This window comes from Mustela nivalis, assembly GCF_964662115.1.
Source record: "Mustela nivalis genome assembly, chromosome: 13".
Classification (NCBI taxonomy): domain Eukaryota; kingdom Metazoa; phylum Chordata; class Mammalia; order Carnivora; family Mustelidae; genus Mustela; species Mustela nivalis.
Window position 1 is genome coordinate 93,175,017 of NC_139032.1, and position 19,375 is coordinate 93,194,391.

Here is a 19,375-nt window from a genome sequence, read left to right on the forward strand (position 1 = left end):
GTGGAAACCATGCTGTGTAAATAGAAAAGTAAAGGTTAAATTATACCCCGGACACGAGCGAAGGAAGGGCAGGTGAGCTGGGAGATGTGGGGGGACTTAGGGGTGAAGCTCCCATGTCGGTTGAGAGAGGGGGCTGTCAGCGCTGTTCTGGGCGAGTCTGAGGGCTGAGTCCTTGGGGAGCCAAGCAGGATGAACAGAAGTAATGTCAAACCTAGATGTGTTGTGATGAAGAGAAAATCTTAAAAACGACCCTAGAAAGCGTCTCCCCACAGAAGAATGACAGTCTGAGGGTCGGGGAGGGAACGTGAAGTCTGGGGTTGGGCTACCGTGGCCCCAGCATACTGACCAAGAGAGCTGAGACTCAAGCACGAGGGGGTGCTGGCCATGTTCAAACGCAGACACGGAGGGCTACCAACCGCCCGGTTGCCGAAAGCACCACAGACTCCGTATGTTTAGTAAACCCAACGACTTAGAAGAAAAAAAATAACGTTACACTAACCCATGAAGAAATGAAAGACCTGAACTATTTCAGAAATTGAATGATTAAAAAATCTGCCTACCCAAGCCGCCATGTTCTGGTAATTTTATGAGTGAATCCTATGAAAATTTAAGAAAGACGTTATTCCAGTTGTATGCGGATGACTCCAGAGAAGACAAAAAGGAAGGTACCTGCTGGCTTTATGAGTCTAGAATCACTGTGATAAAAAACCCTCACCACGCTAATGTGGGTCTGCCGCTTGTGACTTACAGGAAGAGACCACAGCCAGGGGTGGGTGTCACACAGCGGCAACTTTTATTCAGTAAATAAGGAGATCACAAGGAATAACTTCCCAAGCCAGGACTCCATGTAGGGTTAGGGTTCAGATGAATATTCAGAAAGGGGAGCTTTGTCAGTGGATAGACTTCTCCCTGGGGAGGAGGAAGGCAGCGGGCATAAGGTCACGCGTGTGTACTCAGGACACATGCACCTTATGTTGTGCTCATGGGGTCTGGGCTCCAGCATGAAGTGTGACAGCAGACGGCATGGGACGATTTGGTTATCCACAGAACCAAACAGGAAATTGGGTCCTACTTTTTTCCATATTTGAAATGAGTTTGTAGACTAAGACCTGAATGTGAAGAGCAAATCTGAAATTTTAAAAGGTGCACAGGAATGTAACGGTACCAACTCAAGGTAGGGAAGTCCTTCTTGACATACAAGAAGCACAGATCATAAAGGAAAACATTGGCAAATTTGACGGCTAAAATAGACCTTTCTGTGCATCAAAAGACACCATGAAAAGGTTTTAAAAAAAGTCATAAACTTGGAGAAGACATTTCCACAGTATTAGAATAATCACTGACGTGTCCAGGTCATGTCAAGGACTTTCGCCAGTCAAAGAGAAAAGACAATATCATAGTGAGAGGCAGAGTGTAAACCTGTGGCATCTCATAGGAGGGGAAGCTGGGCTGACGAAAACACCTGTGAGAACCATTACCAGTGCTGCTTGAGATGCAAGTTAGACCCACCACAAGACAACCTCTCCACCGATCAGCGGCGCAGAAGTTAAGAAATCCAATACCAAGTTTTAGGGAAGATGTGGAGAAATGGAGATTCCTCTATGCTCATTGGGTTGGTCACCCACTGGGGGTAGAGTAACGTCATAAAATCTAATAACTAGAACTTGCATATGCGTGCTTCCTGTTGTGGGTCTATGCTCTGCAGCGTCTCCTGCCGGGCCATCCAAGGAGACAGGGAGGCGTGGGAGAGGAGCAAATAACTGGGTGTTGCCAGTGATGCCCATTGTCACAGCATGGATAGGAAGAGTGTGTTGTGGTTTCCGTTCAGCAGGAGCACGAATGACCTAGAATTAAATGTGTTAACTCGGATGGATCTCACAAGTATAATATTAGGCAAAAAGAGAGCAAGATTCAGAAAAATATATAGCGTATGATACTACTTAAATAAAGATGAAAACATGAAAAACAACATCGTCTATGGCATCTATGCAGTGAAAATGGAAACGCTTGCCTGGGAATGAGGAAGACCGGATGCAGGCGCCGTACCGCTGGGAGGCTGGAGGCGTTCTAGTGGGGGGATGCCTCTCCCTTTGACGGCTCTCAAGCCCATAGTTGGTACACGGAGGTCTGCTGGGAATTACCCATCCTTCTTTTCTGAGTGTTTGAAAGAGGACTGAAATAAAACGTTGAGGGATACAAAAAGGTAAACAAAGTGGAAATCATCTGCAAGAAAGCTGGTATGATACTAACATCAGTCAAAGTTCAAGTTAAGGGAGAAAAGCTTTGGTAAAAATAAAGGAGTGTGTTTCATAACAACAGAAAGAAGGCAGTGATCGTGGGCCAGCATGACCTCACAGCACCCTGCGCAGCAACGGATAGAAGCCCATGGACGTCCCCACCTCACACGAGGTTTAGGATACGTTTCTGTCGAAACGTAGGATGAGGTGAGTTCTGTGGAGCTCTTCACCCAGCAGACGGCCAACGAAACAGTCATCATTTGGGACACAGAGGACATTCATGGAAACTGACCACTTGTTAAGTCACCGAGGAAATTCCTACAAGTATTGAGGAATTGTCATCCTGTAGAGCACATTCTTAATGGAATGTAAATAAACATATCATATGTAAGAAGTTGTTTGAAACCTTCCCCAGATTTGAAAGCTGAAGGACCGAGCTAAACAAGACTCCACAGCAGACTCACAAAATGCTTAGACATGAATTATGACATCCAGACTTACGGAACAAGACAGAAGCGATACTTAAGAGAAAAACTTACAACCTTAAATGCAATCATCAAAATAAAAGGAAGACTGGAAATAAACTAGTGATGTACTTGTCTTAAAAACCTAGAAAAGTGAACAGGTAAACTAAAGAAAAACTGAAAGCAGGAAAAAGTGGTTAATAACACAAAACTAAAACACCAAGATGGCAAATTGTAAAAAGCTTGCTGTCGGGGAGACTAATACAGTAGACAGCATCTCAGCAAGACCGGCCAAGAGAGAATGCATAGATGAAAGCTAGAGACTGGGGGGGGAGGCACGCCTGCAGGGAGGGGAGAGACCGTTTTAAGTCCCCAAAAATATTATGGCCAGAGATTTGAAAACTAAGGGGAAACATGCACTTTTATAGGAAAAACTCAAACACATAAATTAGCTCAAGGAGAAATTAAAAACCTGAATAGCATTCTAACCTGCCCTGGGCCTGGCACAGCTATAAGGTGATGTCCTACCGTAGATGTCCTACCTTAATGTCCTACCAAGGACATAAAATTCACTTGTCCTGCTGAACACGAGACCAGCATACAAAAATAGAGCTTTCCTGTGACTTAACCATTCGATTGGAAAATTCAATTAAAATGAAATATTTCATTCTAGAAGCAACAAAAGCTATAAGGCACTAGAAACAGTATGTAAGCCTTTTATGGGGGAAATTACGATTTGTTATCAAAGGGCCTACAGATCTGGGTACACAGGGGTATATTTATAATGGGGAGGGAGGCCTGAAAGTGGCAAAGGCATCTGTTCTCCTAATTTCATCTCTTGGAATTCAGCATATTGATAACGTGGAAGACTCAGCATCCAAGAATCGCCAAGACAGTTCAGGAAAGTTTGCCTTACCATGGATGGGAGTTTCCACAAAGCTACGGCAGGAGGGTTGGGATACGAAACAGCAGGAGAGCGGACGAGAGAAGCCAGAAACATGGCCAGGCTCGGTGGGAGGCTGGCCACAGCAGGAGGAGGGGCCCAGGATAGTTGAAGCAGTAGGTCTGTAAAAGCTAGCTTTCCACTGGGGCAGAACGTGGGTCTTCATCCCCACGCGTACACAGAACAGGAAACACAGGCTCAAGTTGGATTAAAAACCTAACTCTGAGAAACCACACTCTACAATGGTTTGAAGAAAATACAGAAGAGTATTTTTTTTTTTAAAGATTTATTTATTTATTTATTTAACAGAGAGAAATCACAAGTAGGCAGAGAGGCAGGCAGAGAGAGAGAGAGAGGAGGAAGCAGGCTCCCTGCTGAGCAGAGAGCCCGATGCGGGCCTCGATCCCAGGACCCTGAGATCATGACCTGAGCCGAAGGCAGCGGCTTAACCACTGAGCCACCCAGGCGCCCCAGAAGAGTTTTTTTATTGCCTTCCAGTGGAGAGGAATTTCTTAGATGCGTGGCACTTGGTCATAAAGCAGAAGCCGGGAGCTCTCCAGTGAGTAGTTCCTGCAGACAGAGGGCGGGAGTGAACAGGGACACTCGCGGAGGTCTCGTGGTCAGGGCGAGGAAGACCAGGCGTCTGGGGAGGCCCTGGAGAGCAGCCCCTGACCAGCTGGCCCTCTCGCGCCTCAGCCAGCAGCAGTGTCCCCGCAGGCGTCACTTAGGACGCCTCTCATCAGGGCAGAGGTGCACGTGGCTTGCCTCCAGGCTGTCCCTGGTGTGGACAGACCTTCCGTGCATGTGGTGAGACTCGGCAGCACAACCCCCGGGAGAAGGAAGGCAGCGAGTGTGTGGGGGGAGGGCCTGAGGGACACTGTGCGCTGGGGGTCGGGAGTCAGGGGGTCTGTGTGCCTCGTGTATGTGGACTTCAAAGATATGATCCTGGGTGAGGACAGCAAACCCATGAGCAGCGTGTGTCGTCTCACGCCTTCCCGGGAGTGTTGGAACTCACGTGGTGAGTTTGGTTCATAGACACGTGTGCCGTGCAAGTGGAATTCTACTGACTTGGTTCCTCACCAGGTTTGTGATTGGGTCGTCTGTCAGGAGTGACCACGGCCAGTGGGACCTGATGCCCACGGGACAGATGTGAGCAGTGTCCATTTTGATGGGTGGACACGTGAGCGTCTCTTATGTTCTCCTCTTGCACTTCCCCACGTATACGGCAGCAAGGAGAGACGTGTTTCCGGACGGGCAGGGACTGCGTCCAGCCACCCTCTTTGCTGAACCCACTGTCTCCCAGGCAGCATCGTGGCCCAGGGGTGGGAGTCTGGCCTCCCCAGCCTGGCCCCCTTTCCCCAGCTCACAGCTACGGTTCTCCTCCTCGCCTTTGCCCACCTTTCCCTTCTGTTTTTGGCCGAAAAGCTGGAGCGTATGCGTCTCTCGGGGCCTGTGTCTTTCTGGAAGTTTCTCTGGAGGACCATGGGCCACTTTGCCCTCCAGAAGCACTGCCCTCTAGCAGCCTGTGTGTGTGCGCTCACGTGTGCCCCTGGGCTCTAGGGATACAGCCGTGTCTTGACCTTGAGTGTGCACCTGCGTGTGTCCGTGGGCGCAGGTGGTCAGGCAGGCGTGCCCTGCGGGGCTGTTCCCCCAGATCCTGACAGGAGAGGACTGGAATGCAGTGATGTACCACGGGATCGAGTCGCAAGGCGGAGTCAGCAAAGGCATGTTCTCCTCCTTTTACTTCATTGTCTTGACGCTGTTTGGAAATTGTATCCTTCTCTGGGGCTGGGGTACAGCATGGCTAGTGCTTGGTCTGGGTCTGGGTCCCTCCCCTCCGCCTTGCCCCCGTGGGAACAGTGCGGGTCCTCCCACAGGGGAACCAGCTTAAGTCTACACAGTGAATGTTCTCCAGGCAGCCTGAGCTGGGGGGGATCTGGAGGCTGAGGGAAGCACGTGCTGCACATTGGTCTGCAGAGGGGACGGGACGGTCAGGGGCAGGCACAGGAGGGACGCTGTGGGGAGACATGGGCTTTGAACCCTGATGGCCAAGGGTCTGGACTTGTTTTCTTGGCCCACTTTAATTCAGTAATTAAATTGGCACTGGGCTTTTAAAAAACTGCTCTCTGCTGAACATATCCTACCCGCAGAGAAATACACAGTGAGGTTTCCGGTGCTGGGAGCCTGTTGGGTTCATGTTTCAGGACCTCGGGCTGGGAGGGGGTGTGTGGGGCCAGGGAAAGCCCAGGAGCTCTGTGGCAGCTCTGCCGTCAGTCCGGCCACCCGGAAGAGGAGGCTTCAGGGTCAGGATGTAGGAGGAGTGTAGTGGGCCAGGAGAGGGGGCGTGGATGTGGCCCCACTGCCCGGGAGGGAAATCTGGACTGAGCAGGGACACTTGGGTCCTTAGAGTCGTCTGTACATCAGAGCCCCCGAGTGGTTGATGTGCAGGTTCCAGCCCACAAGGATGATGCCACGGGCTCCCCAGAGAGCCCTGGTGTGGAGGCTGCCCCCAGGGGCCCCACTCAAAGACCGATGCCTTAATACCCTGCGGGGCCGGGAGAAAGGGCGGAGCTGGCCGGAACAGGTGTGAGTCATCTTCTCCCAGACCGCCCTACGGCTCTGCCCTATTTCCCCACACGCACACCTGGACACTTGACCCTGTTTGTCTCTCTTTGGCCCTGCCTGGCTGGCTCTCTGCTGGCCTGGGACCCGTGACTCTGCAGGCCTCCATTCACACCATCTGTCAGCTCTGGACCCCACGGCAGGGAGCCCTGCCTTTGTGGGGGCAGGAAACCCAGCAAGGAGGAGTAGGAGGGCTGGGGGGAGTGTTTGTTTCACTGTTTAGCAGGTGGGTGGGACCTGGGGGTGGCTGACAGGAAACCCGGGAGTGGCCGCCAGGGTTGTTGGAGAGGGAAGGAGCCTGCAGTGTTGACTCAGATGGTGGGGGTAGGGGTGGGGAATGAGTGCTGTCCAGAAGGAGGTACCCCCCCACCCCCCGCCCCGAGACCGAGCAGTGGCCTGGAGCTCATCACAGCTCATCCTGACCCTGCACAGTCAGGCCGGGGGTGTCTATGGTCAGGCCTTGCGCTGGCCAATGGGCGTCATTTCCTCTGCCTCTGTGCATCTCTCCGCTGGGCCCTGAGCTCTGGCTCCTGGCCTTAGACCTGCTCTCCAGGTGTGGGAAGGCCTCTGAGGTGCTCGAGGCTGGGTTAGTGCGGGGAAGTGGATCCCAGCCTCGTGTCCCGTCCTCTGATCTGCTGGAGCCCCGAGCAGCCTTACCTATGAGGCAGTACCCGGGTACATGGGTCCCCTGGAGCTCAGGGGCATCTCCCTGCCAGACTGGGTCCTCACCAGCCACAGTCATCGCTGCTATCCTTCTATAAACCGGCTGCTCCTCACGGTTGGCCCTGGCGGAAACAGCTGCACCTGGGTTGGGTTGGGGGTGGTACGTCCCCAGGCCTGTGGGGAAAGAGCTCTGTGCCGGGGCTCTGACGGGGGTGACCGTTACCCCAGAAGACACTGGCCGGGTCTGAGATGGTGGGCTTACCCTGGGGAGGGGCTGCTGCACCCTGGTGCTGGGCAGGGGGTTACAGATGGTGCCCAACGACCCACGCAAAGGGTCGCCCCGCTCCAGATGTTGGCAGTGCTGAGGGACGAGGTGACAGGGGAGGGCCCGGGTCCGCTGGAACAGAGTGCAGGGACGGGCTGGTCCTGCGGACATGCTGCCTCGAGGCACACAGGACAGGAGCTTGTGGGAAGAGGTGGCAGCTCAGTCCGCTGGGCTTGGCTCTGTCTGAGGGTGACGGGCCAGCGGAGCAAGGGTACTGGAGGGGCATGTGGCCACTAAGGGAAGGAGGCTGAAGTCTCGTCAGGACCTGGGGAGAGGGGACCCCATTCTGCATGGGGAAGCTGGGCTTTGACTGTGGGAGGCTGAGGGCTGGGGCAGAAGGTTCCCTTCCTTAGCTGGAGCCAACCAGACACTCTGCTGAATGTCTTCCTGGCCATTGCCGTGGACAACCTCGCCAACGCTCAGGAACTGACCAAGGTACGTACGTAGGGACACGGCCCACAGCCCATGAGGGACAGGGGGGTGGGGCAGCCACCTGTGTCCCACTGCGTGGGTCCAGAGGGCCCCGCAGAGGGCCAGTCCAGGCTTAAGGACTCATGTGACCACTGTCTGGGCGAGTGTCCTCAAGGTCGCAGGCAGGTGGGAGTTTGGCTGCCGCTCGGGTGTGGTGATGGTATGGAAGACGCGTGAGAGACGCCAGGGCAGGAGGGGCAGCTCGTGGAGAAGCCATGGCCTAGAAAGAGTGGCCGAGCAAGAGGTGCAGCCCAGAGGGAGCTTTGAGGAGTGGGGGCAGACTACTGGCCTGGCGGGGGGACAGACCATGGCGCGTGTCAGGAGGCGTGGCTGTGAGAAGTAGCAGGTTCCCCTCAGCCAGAGGCGCGTGTGTGGTGGAGACCCTGAAAGGAGGTGTGGGGTCCCTGTGCTCATCCCTGGGCGGCAAGGGGGCCCCAGCGGTCAGTCCTGAGTGTGCATGGTTGAGCTGGGGTGGTCGCCAGGCAGTGCTGTCCTTCGAGGCTGGGCCTGGCTGGCTCCAGCAGGATCAGCTGCTGCCTCCTTGTCGGCAGGTCTGTGGCTCCGCAGGACGGCCTCTCGTCCCAGTGGGGGCCCAGTGGGCGGCCTCTAACACTCATCTCTCATCCTGGAGCCTGGCGGGCGGTGTGATTGTACACGTCCTCCCCTGTGGTTTCCTTCCTGAGGACACAGCCGTGGATGGGGAGGCTGGCTCTCCCGCGGTTCGGCCTCAGGCTTGTGCTTTGAACAAGCCCCAGCTCCTGGTGCAGAGGGTCCGGCCGCCTGACAGGCCCCCTGAAGCAGAGGCCCCGCGTGCTTGCTTTCTCAGCGGAGTGCATGCCCTGTGTGTATTCCTCTCTGTGCGCGTGCCCGTGTGCTGGAGCTCACCTGTGTGCACACCCCTGCGTGTGTCTGCTGTGGCCCAGCACAGCTTGCAACGCCATTGCTGTCCTGGGGTCCAGCCAGATGCAGGCCTTCCGCGAGGAGGGCAGGTGCGGGACGAGTCTGCTATCCGCAGAGGAGCTGCTTGGGCCCAGGGCTCCCAACCGTACAAGCCCCGCAGGGCCCCCACCGCCCCCTCCCTGCTCTCTGGAAGATGGGCTCCTGCTGGAGGAAGGCCTCGTCACGTGTCTTCCTTTGCTTCTGCTCAGACTGCCTCTTCTCCCAACCCAGGCTGAGGCTGTGCTGGTGCCTGTGGGTAGAGATGCCTCCCTTGCTCTGGCTGCTGCCTTCTGAGGACTCGGAAGTCCTGCCGGCCTGCTCATTTCCATGTCAGACTGGGCGAGAAGGGCTCAGCCATCCAGAAGTTGCTTGAGAGTGACAGTCTGAGACTCCTGGCTGGGCTGCTGGGGCGGGGCCAGGGGGCCCTGCCTCCACAGAGCACTTCTTGGGGTCTGGATTTCTGGGTCCCCAAGAACTGGTGGTGCCCAGGAGCCCTGGTGGTCTGAGCACTGGCTGTCTTGGGGCAGGGGTGAGCTTGCGTCTGAAGTTGTCACTATCTCTTCCAGCTGTGCTGCAGTGAGGCCTTGTCATTTGGGGCCCTGTCTCCATGCATAGACAGCCCCAATTCAGGAATTCCCCTAGCTTGGCAGCTGGGGCAGGTAGAGACCTAGCTGTGTCTGGCTGGAGGGTTTCCGGGTCCTTCCTTTATGTTCCCACAATGTATTACAGCATCACGTTCTTTTCAAAGTGGAAATAAACTGAGTGGAGTCTGTAGAAGCTTGCCCTTTGGCCCAGAGGGCTGGGGACGAGGATGGCGTTTACAGCTCGAAGAAGGGCCTTGACAGGGGTTCTGTGGTAGATAGAGTTTGCCTGCTCTGTGGATCCTGAAGCTTGAGGACATCTTGCTGGGAAGTCTGCAGGCAGCTAACGGTCTTAGTTCTGGCCATTTGGGGGGCCTCTAGGAGAAAATTTATGGACATTTTGGGCCACAGTGGGAATGTCACTTTCCATGGAAACCAGGTGGGCTCGGGATTGGGGTATTTGGGGAAATACGGGTGGTGTCTACAGTCTAGCTGAGTGACATGGAGGCCTTAGTTTCCCTCCGTGGGGCCACGGGCACAGCCCCGAGCTTTCATCCAGATCCCAGGGGCAGAGCATGTTGGTTTTTCCTGGGGAGGCAGAGGCAAGGTATCTGCAAGTATGTTGGGGGAGTTGCGGGTCCCACCCAGGAGCTTGGTGGTGGAGAGAACACAGGCACTGTGTGGCTGTCCAGGTGGACACAGGGAGGGACTTGCCATGGCTGGAAGCAGGTAGACACATGTGACCTGATGGGTCCGAGGAGGAAGAGCTCAAAGGCTAGGAGGTGGTCCTGCGGATGGTCCTGCTAGGTCCACTCCTGCTGATGATTCCTGTGAGTGATGTGGGGCCGGGATCCAGGCTCAGGGTGCAGAGCTCTGCCCCTTGCCTTTGCTCACAGCTTCGGGGCAGAGGCTTTGTTCAGGTGGGACAGGTTCTCCTCAGGCGGAAGGGCTGTGGGTTGGGGGGAAAGGAGGATGGATTTGCATTCTGACGGTGCCAAGTGGGAAACGTTGTGGGACAGACATACAGGCAGCAGCTGGGTCCCTGTGGCTGGAGCTCAAGTGGGGTGGACGTCACCAGCTGTGGCACCCTGGGAGATGGCCCATAGTAGCAGGTCTTGAGGCAAGACTCTTGGGGACTGTTACCTTGAGTAGCAGGCATAGAAGGGGGCCCTGATGGCTGCAGAGAGCTTGTGTGGAATTGGCGCTCAGGGCTGGAGCCGCTGCCCGGCCCCCAGGTGCAGAGGGCAGGAAGGACTTAGAGGCCACAGCGGGGGGGGGGGGGGGCGGGGGAAGAGCTGATGTGGTGAGAGTAGACGCATCATACTTCTGTCTTCAACAGGACGAAGAGGAGATGGAAGAAGCAGCCAATCAGAAGCTTGCTCTCCAAAAGGCCAAAGAAGTGGCTGAAGTCAGTCCGATGTCTGCTGCCAACATCTCCATCGCCGCCGCGTAAGGCTCTTGGTGGGGGAAGGCGGGGGTTGCTGCAGTCTTGCGCTGGGTCCTCCACAGGACGCTCCTCCTGGGGGCTTCCTCAGAATCCCTTATATTGACTGGAGCTTCTTAGGATGCAGCCCCCAGGAGCCGTGATGCAAGGGAATGGCTCCCCTCCTGGCCCCTTCCCTGCAGCAGCCCGCGAGCAGCGTTCGCCGGGAAGAGCCCTGTGGCTTCTCCCTGTCCCAGGCTGAGTGAGGCGTTGCAGCGCATGGCCCTCCCTCCGGAGGTCAGACTGGCTCTGACTTGGTCCTCAGCGGGCTTGGGTGGCTCCAGGCCTCTGGTTGGATACGGGGTGTGAGTCAGGGGTCAGGTTAGTGTATCTGTCCGGACTCCACTGTTTAGGGATGTTTTTGAGCCAGAAGATTCGCGGTGCACGTCGGCAGCCCAGGAGACTCAATGCACTTCCCCAAAACGTTTCCAAGGGTTCAGTACGAGGACAGAGGCCAAGGGAAACCTCGAGGATCACAAAAGGTGAAGAGGGCAGGGCCAAGCCTTCCCCCAGGAGACTAGTCACCCTGAGGTTCCCCTGAGCCTCCAGGCAAATTGCAAACCACAGTGGGAAGTACTGGGGCCTCAGAGTTGGGACAGAGGGCCCAGCCCAGGGCCAAAGGCTGCTGTGTGTTGGGGGAAGTCCCCCGTGGTGGGCAGGGAGGACTGGGACTGAGGGAGGACGTCTGGGCTAGTATCAGGGTGGCCATGAGAGAGCACAGAGGAAGGAGCCCTCCTTTCGCTGGGAGCTCGCTCTCCAGGCCATGCTGAGTGCACTCGGAGCTGGGGACTTGTCCTCGGTGCCATGGCCCACCCACCACAGACCTCTGATTTCCAGCCCAGTGGGCCCCCCTCCCTCTCCCTGTTCCCCAGGAACAGCCCCAGGAACAGCTGTAGTGACACACGCGTCCGGGCTGTTGATGTGTGTGCTGGCAGGTGGACGACTTTGCAGGGAGAGCAGGTGTGCAGGTGTGAGAGAGGGCCCGTGTCTGCCTGTGTGTGAGTACATGTGTGTCCTGTGTGTGTCTGCGTCGTAGTGGCCCTGTTCTTGTCCAGCGGTCCCCAGGGGGATGGCCTGTTTGCTAGGAAGGCCTTTGCAGAGGACCTGCACCTCAGCCGAGCAGGAAGCCCTGGCCTCTGGGGGAGAAGAAGCTAGAGGAGGCCCCTGACCCCGGGGCAGGGGTGCCGGGGGGCTGCAGAGAGCCGGGGAGGACTCAGTAGTCACTATTCAGACAGCTACTGGGGGCTCAGGGCTCGGCTGTCTCTGGGTTGTTGGGCTGATTCGGTGCCTTGGACGGCATGGTCCTGGGCTTGCTTGTTGGTGACCTGGCAGACGGCCCTTCTCCTGAGCTTTGTAGCTGCTGGTGGTCTGCGTTAGCAGAGGGAGCTGGTGAGCTTCTGACCCATTCCTGAGCCTGTAGGTTTCTCTTCAGCATTTGCCTTCTCTGCATTTAGAGGGGGGTGCTATCCCATGGGCCCCGTCCCTGTCAGAGCTGCCGTGCCTGAGGGGTGTAGGGCAGGGCGTCTGTTCCCATTGGGCTGAGAGCTCTGGGCAGCAGGTGCTGGGGCCCTTGGCACAACCAGGGAGAACTTGTCAGGCCACCAAGAGAGATCTGGGTGCTCTTCCTTGGTCCCCGTCCTCCTCCGGGGACACTGCTCTGTAGCCACGAGGCTGCAGACGGGCACACCCAGGCCCAGGGTGTGTCACACTGTGCTCCCTGGGTTCTGTGCGACTGTGCTGTGGGCCTGACCACCACCTTGGTGCTTCTTTTCTCCTGGGTGGAGCTCCCAGGGAGGCACAGGTGTTCTCCCTCATGGTGGGGCCTGAGCTCGGTGTCCACTCATTCCTGCTGTGCCAGCCTGGGTGTGTGCCGGCCTTGGCCTCTATGCTCCCCCTTCTTGGGCATGTTCCTGGGATGCAGCTTTGAGCCTTTGTTCCCTGTGACATGTCCTCCGTGTGCCTCCATCGGATGGCGGTCAGTCTGATGTGGTCACTGGAGATCCTGCCCGGGGATGAGGTCTGAGCTCTGGGCGTTGTGGTGTTGGCTTTCCTCTCTGTCTGTTGCCCCCCCCCCCACTAGACGTTTCTCTTCTCCAGTGAATCGTGTTGGGTGGGTGGGCTTGTCTCCTGCTGCTGGTTGGGCTGGGAGTGAGGCCCTGAGTGACACGCACCTTGACTCTGCCCCCTGTAGCCAAGCCGTGTGGTCTGTGAGGCAGGAGGACTGGTCCAGAGGCTGTGGCGCCCTGGGAGCAGAGGGGCCCTTACTGCCCTCAGTGCTCGAGGGGCTCCCTGGGTTCTGTGCGACTGTGCTGAGCCCGAGGGGCGGGGCTCCTGCCTTCTCAGAGGATGTCCCTGTCCTCTGGAGTTGGGCTGTGGCCTTAGGTGATGGACCCTGCAGGGAATGGATGCTAAGGCTGATGTGGTCTCCTGCTTCTCCGTGATCGGTCACCCTTCTCCTCGCCTGCACTCCGAATGCTGACGCACACTCACTGTTCATTCAGGACGCCCAGCACTCACTGTCACGTATGTTCCTGCCCAGTACTACACACGCTCACTCATCTCACACGTGTCCACACACTCGCATGCACACTCACACGCACACACCGTGCACGCACTCACACCTAATTGCACACCCACCCACACCTTTTTACTCCTGGGACCTGTAGGAGGGTGAGTTGCTCTGAGCCCCTCAGTGTGTAGACTCGGCCTTGAGAAGGAGGAGCTGGGAAGCCGTGGGGTCTTCCCCTAGGGGAAGGACCTCAAAGGGGAAGGATTGTAGAGATTTCTGGTTTCTCTCTTGGTTTTGGGAAGGCGTCCAGAGTCTCTGGAAAACGGCTGGAGTCCCAGTGAGGAGGTGGGTTGGTGATGTAGCCTTTGTGCCCCGGGACCGTCACAGTGAGCTGCAACGCCCGGTTCCAGCCTGAGGGGCCCAGGACTCAGTGGGGCAAGGGCAGAGCGGGGCAGGCAGATGGCAGGGCTCGGGGGGAGCCCAGAGGTAAGGTGTCCTGCGTTAGCTGGCTTTGCTGTGTCTCAGAGGCAAGGCAAATGCACAGGTTGTCCTATGGCAGCTCCGTGGCAGTGGGACACATAGTGGCAGGCAAGAGCCATTTGAAATTCAGGGACGCTCGGTGCTGGCTCCTTCCAAGGCCTATGCTGTGTGTGGGGCTGAGGGTGCCAAGCTGTGGGGATGGCCCCCGACCGCAGATTCTTGTCCTCTGGCCGTGGGGGGCGGTGCTGTGTTCCTTCTTGTGTCACTGTTCCACCCGATGCTCTTTCTTTCTCAACTTCTCTTTTACCCCGAGGTCTCAGCTGGTGCCCGTTCTGATGGACCCGTCCCTGGCCTCCTGCCCAGACGCCCACTGCAGCCTGCGCCCTGACCTGATGTGGCTTAAACATGTTCTGTGCCCCTTAGAGCCCTCTCTGGTTTCTCACTTCTGTTTTGTCTTGTTTCTTGCATGTGCAGTTTCGTAAAGCACACTCGGGGTGCCGTGTCTCACAGCTCATCTGTCTCCAGCGTAAACTCACCGTGAGTTCCTCTGCTATGGCACCCTCTGTGCCTTCACGGCGGCTACATGCGACACCTCCCCTACCCCTAACCGCTTTTCCACCTCCAGCCCCTTGCTCCAGGGGCAGCTCCAGGAAAGCCTTCTGCAGCTGGCACGGGACGGTGGGCACGCTTCCTGACGGTCCCAAGTCCTGCTCTGGGCGCCAGACTCTGTGCTCAGCCCTTCCTCTCCCCGCTGGTCCTCTTGTCTGCTGTCTGTCCCTGTGGCGTCTCTCTGGTGTCTTGGGCATTTTCTGCTTCTCTTGAGGTGGCTGCTGCTGGGCTGCCATGGGCGCTGTGGCCCTTGTGTTTCTCCCACAAGGGAGAGCATCCAGTCGGACTCACTGAGGACATTCACGGGGTCCTCCTGCCCCATCCTTTTTTGACTTGGGAGGGGATATATCTGGGACCCTTAGGAAGCTGTCTTCGTGACAGCAGAGCTGCTCTCATGTTAGACCAGCCAGAGCCTGAGGTTGGCTACCAAAAACCCAGTGTGTCACTCTTGGAGGAGATACCAGTCTGCCTGGGGAGGAGGTCCTGGGATGGTTGCCTCCAGGGGCTTCCTCTCCAGGGTGAGGCCAAGCGCTGCAGGTGGGACGTTTCTGGAACTGTTGGCTGTGGTCTGCCCACCTGGATGGGGCAGCAAGGTACTCTCTCTGGGGCCCAGTAGTGTGAGAGTGCTGGCCCTCTCTGAGCCACCTGCTCCCTGCTCGGCTGGCCTAGACCTGACACGGCTTGTTCACAGGCTGTGGGGACCCTGGTGTGTCCCAGGGTAAGAACGCTGGGTCCTGGATGACTGATTCCCAGGCTGGAGGAAGGTGTGGATGTCAGTACTGACATGTCAACAGTGAGGGCTGCCTCCCAGTACTGGCACCTGTGCACACCTGGCTCCCTCAGCCGAGACCCGAAGCGGGGTCGTGCCATGGACGCTCCTGTTTGGGCCTTGCAGGTGTCCACAAGGCCTGGGTTGGGTGTGGCCGAATAGGGCTCTGCCAGCAAGCTGAGGTTGAGGCACTGTGGGAGCAGCTCCTCGTGTGACTCCTTAAAGAGCTTTTTACAATAAGGGCTTGGTCTGGAATACTGTTACTGTGTTTCAGATGGTGGCCTGGCCCTTGCTCTCACGTTCTGGGTGTTGTGAGCTCAGTGGAGAGGTGCAAAGACCTGGGTGGCCCACACTACTTCATGAACCAGACAGAGCAGGGACCGAATAGCAACCTGGTGCAGGTCGACTCAGACACCAGCAAGCGGGGGAGGCCTGCTGCCCGGACTCCGAGGAAGCCAGACCTCTCCAAGCAGTGGGTGGGTGCAGACAGCTCCAGGTGTCATTAGGGCCCAAAGAGGCAGGGCGACCCAGCAGGATCAGAGCCACAGGGACCTAGGGGGGCTGTGTGAGCCCAGCTGCTCCGTGTCTTGCTCCCCTGGGAAGTTCTGGGGGAGTCTGCTAGCTCCGTGGCACCCTGTATGTGACCGGACACATCGTCCCTTCGTGGAGTTTGGCTGGTCTCTGGGAGAGAAGGAGCTGCAGCTAGGGTCGGGGAGAGCAGGGCCGTGTTACCAGGAGCCTATCCTGAGCTCCCAGCCTGCACACTGTCCCCACTGTCTTCATCACCTGTCTGTTCTGGCAGAGAGCTGGCCCCAGGTCTTAGGCTGCACCCAGCCCTCACCCTGAGGACCATGTGGCGCTGCCTCCCAGCCTGCGCCAGGTGGCCAGGCTGGCTGTCGGCCCTCGTGGGCTCCTGTCACCCATCTCACGTGGTTCAGCATTGTTCACAGTTGGGTCCTTTATTTTGGTGCCAGGCTGGGACGGGTAGGTCCCCTGGGCTCTAGGTTGAAGTCCAAGGAATGGAAACAGAAGGTGAGAGGGTCTGTTGCAAGGTGTCCCTGGGAGCAGGGAAGGACAGTTTTGATGGCTCAGAGGAGGCAGGCCAGGACCTGGTGAGGCAGTTGATGGTGTTGGTTAGCACATGGCCAGAGAGGCCACACTTGTCCCCCATGCACTGCCCTGCCTGCCCAGCATAGGGGCTCCCAGGTGAGGGCCCGACATTGTGCTCTTTGGCTTCCATTCTTGTGAGGCAGTGCCCTGGACATGGCTCCCTGCATTGGAGCCTGGACTTCCCCTCCAAAGGGGCTGGATCTGGCATCACACACTTTGTGCAGGCGAGCCGCAGGCACTGGGCTGTCCCTCGCCCGGCTGCCTCTGGCTTTGCAGGTCAGCATGGCGCTCAGTAGCACAGGGCCCTGATGCTGGTGGCCTGTCCAGCCTGGGCCCTGGTCTGGGGCCCCTCAGGCTGTGACTCTGTGCTGTCAGTGCAGTCAGGGGTCTGGCCAAGGCTTCACTTCTTTAGAGACCTTTTTTGTGTCTTTGCACGCATCTGACCCTGGCTCCGTCAGTGACTTGGCTAGAGGGCCCTCTATGAGTCTAGGCTCAGTGTCGTCATCTGTGAAGTAGGGAGGTTGCGGTGAGGGTTGGAGGCAGTGGGCCACTGCAGTTCACAGCACAGTGTGGCTCTGAACAACTACCATCACAGTAGGTCCAGAAATCTCCAGAGGCTGAAGGATGAGACTCTGGCCTCAGACGAGGTTCCTGCTTGGCCAGGGTGGGACTGGGGTCTCCTACTTTGGAGGCCTTATTCAGCACAGATTCCAGAATGCAAAGGGTTTCTCATGTACCCTGGGCTGGGGAGACCAACATGAGACTATGTGGATGAGGCTGTGGGGTGGTCAAACCTTGACGGCCTGTGCAGGGATAGCTGAGCCTGGAGTACAGGCCACGCCTGGTGCTGGAGGGCTTCTCTGCCCTGGTGGAAGGAAGGGGCTCTCTGTGGAGCCTGGAGAGTGGAGGGTATTGAGGACCATAGGAGGGAGCATCTCTAGCCCCAGACCTAACTGGTGGGCTCCTGGGAGGAAGTGGTCACTGAGCCGAGTGGCAGGTGCCTGGATAGTGCTGCCCACCTTAGGGAGCAGTCGCAGCTTATCCTTTGGCCCTGAGAGGGGGCCACTGCCCCTGGCCCCTTGCTCCCTGGGCTACGTCTACCCCGATCCTGGGCACCTGCCTCTTCTCAGGGCCTCTCACAGACACCCCTGTCTCCTGGCCAGTGGCTGTTTTTCCAGAAGTGGAGGTGGAGAAGCCCCTTCCCGGGCAGCTCTGCTCTATGCTGAAGCAAGGCCACGCCCCAGGGTGGCTGCAGGGGGCTCCCTGCCTCCTGCGTCTTCCTCAGTCCTGCCCCATTTGGACTCCCCCCCCCACCCCCCCCACCCCCCGTTGGCCTTCCTAGCCAGCAGCCCACCTGCCCTGGAAGCCTGTCTGCCACCTCCTGCTGGTGCCTGTCATTCCCACTGCCCTGCATCCCTTGGCCAAGGGCCCCTGTACAGCTGCTCCAGGGTGGCCTTGAGCCCCCCACTGCCCACCCGCAGGCTGGTGCTCTCACAGTCGGTGGGGTCATGATGGGGTGGGGGCAGGGCCGAATTCTGGGCCCCCTGGGTGTCCCTTACTTGTTCTGCACCGGTTGCCGGGGGTCTCCAGGGCGCCTGCCCCCCCCACCCCGCCCTGCCCCCGGCCATCCCTCCATCTCTGCGTCCATCCGTGGCTTCCCGGGCGAGGCAGAGCGTGGGCGGGCGCGGCCCTCACCGCCGGTCTCCCCGCAGCAGGCCGCAGAACTCGGCCAAGGCGCGCTCGGTGTGGGAGCAGCGGGCCAGTCAGCTGCGGCTGCAGAACCTGAGGGCCAGCTGCGAGGCGCTGTACAGCGAGATGGACCCCGAGGAGCGGCTGCGCTACGCCACCACGCGCCACCTGCGGCCCGACATGAAGACGCACCTGGACCGGCCGCTTGTGGTGGAGCTGGGCCGCGACGGGCCGCGGGTCCCAGCGGGGGGCAAGGCCCGGCCCGAGGGCGCGGAGGCCGCGGAGGGCGCCGACCCGCCGCCGCGCAGGCACCACCGGCACCGCGACAAGGCGGCGGCCTCGGCCCCGGCGGCGGCGGTGGAGCAGGAGCGGGCGGATGTCCCGAAGGCCGACGGCGGGGAGCCCGGGGCCCGGGAGGAGCGGCCACGGCCGCACCGCAGCCGCAGCAAGGAGGCTCGGAGCGAGCGCGGCCGCGGCCCGGGCCCCGAGGGCGGCCGGCGCCACCACCGGCGGGGCTCCCCGGAGGAGGCGGCCGAGCGTGAGCCCCGGCGCCACCGCGCGCACCGGCACGCGCCCGACCAGGGCAAGGACGGCGGCGGGGCCAAGGGCGAGCGGCGAGCGCGCCACCGCGGCGGCCCCCGGGCCGGACCCCGAGAGGCGGGCAGCGGGGAGGAGCCGGCGCGGAGGCACAGGGCCCGGCACAAGGCACTGCCCTCGCAGGAGGACGCGGAGAAGGAGGCGGCGGAGAAGGAGGGCGAAGGCGAGGAGCGAGACAAGGAGAAGGAGCTGCGGAACCACCAGCCCAAGTGAGGAAGCGCGCGTGCCCATGGTGGACCCAGCGGCTGGCCGGGGAGGAGGCCCGGCTGGGGCTGCAGAGCTACTGATGGTGGACCCAGCCGCTGGCCGGGGAGGGGGCCGGGGTCAGGGTCCACAGGGTTGGGGGTGCAGAGCTGCCTAGTGGCCCCTGTTGCACCTGGTCCCCCTGCCCTCTGTCTCCATCGCTTGTGGTGGTGACAATCCTGCCTTGATGGGGTGTCATGTAGAATGCTTAAAACTGGTGGGGGGGGCAGGCAGGGTATGCTTAGCGAGTGTCAGCCATTAGTCCAAGGCACCCAGGCGTGAGAGAGGGCATGGGGAAAGTTGTTGGGACTGGTTTGGGACATGTTGGCGTGGGAAGAGCATAGTAGCCCCAGGGAAAAGAAAAACGTGGGGAGAGCCCGAGGGAGGCCTAAGGAGGCCACTAGGCCAAATGGTAGAAGGGAATAGGGCCAGGCTGGGTGGCCATGACACAGAGGGCCTCCTTCCCTTCCACAGCAGCCTTGTCCAGCCTGCTTCTGGCTGGGCCAGGATCTGCCTCTGAAGCAAGCTGGGGTAACAGGAGCCCCCCGGGCTAAGGCCAGTAGTCTGCAAGAACTCCTGCAGCTGGAGGTGACCATCCGGGGTCAGCCCAGTCTGGGCACCGTCTCTGTGCAGAGCCCTGT

General features: G+C 58.6%; 1 protein-coding gene across 6 annotated transcripts in view; it reads left to right on the forward strand.

Annotated features, from left to right (window-relative positions):
- Positions 1–19,375, forward strand: part of CACNA1B (calcium voltage-gated channel subunit alpha1 B) — a 182,434-nt gene that overhangs the window by 73,442 nt on the left and 89,617 nt on the right. For 2 of the 6 annotated variants that reach the window (XM_082696479.1, XM_082696481.1), the window contains exons 15-19: positions 5,299–5,416; positions 7,622–7,689; positions 10,585–10,694; positions 14,192–14,254; positions 17,918–18,700. In XM_082696479.1, coding sequence (XP_082552605.1) covers positions 5,299–5,416; positions 7,622–7,689; positions 10,585–10,694; positions 14,192–14,254; positions 17,918–18,700 — 1,142 coding nt within the window. The remainder of the gene's footprint in view (positions 1–5,298; positions 5,417–7,621; positions 7,690–10,584; positions 10,695–14,191; positions 14,255–17,917; positions 18,701–19,375) is intronic. The other 4 variants (XM_082696484.1, XM_082696483.1, XM_082696480.1 and 1 more) reach the window with 3 other exon arrangements.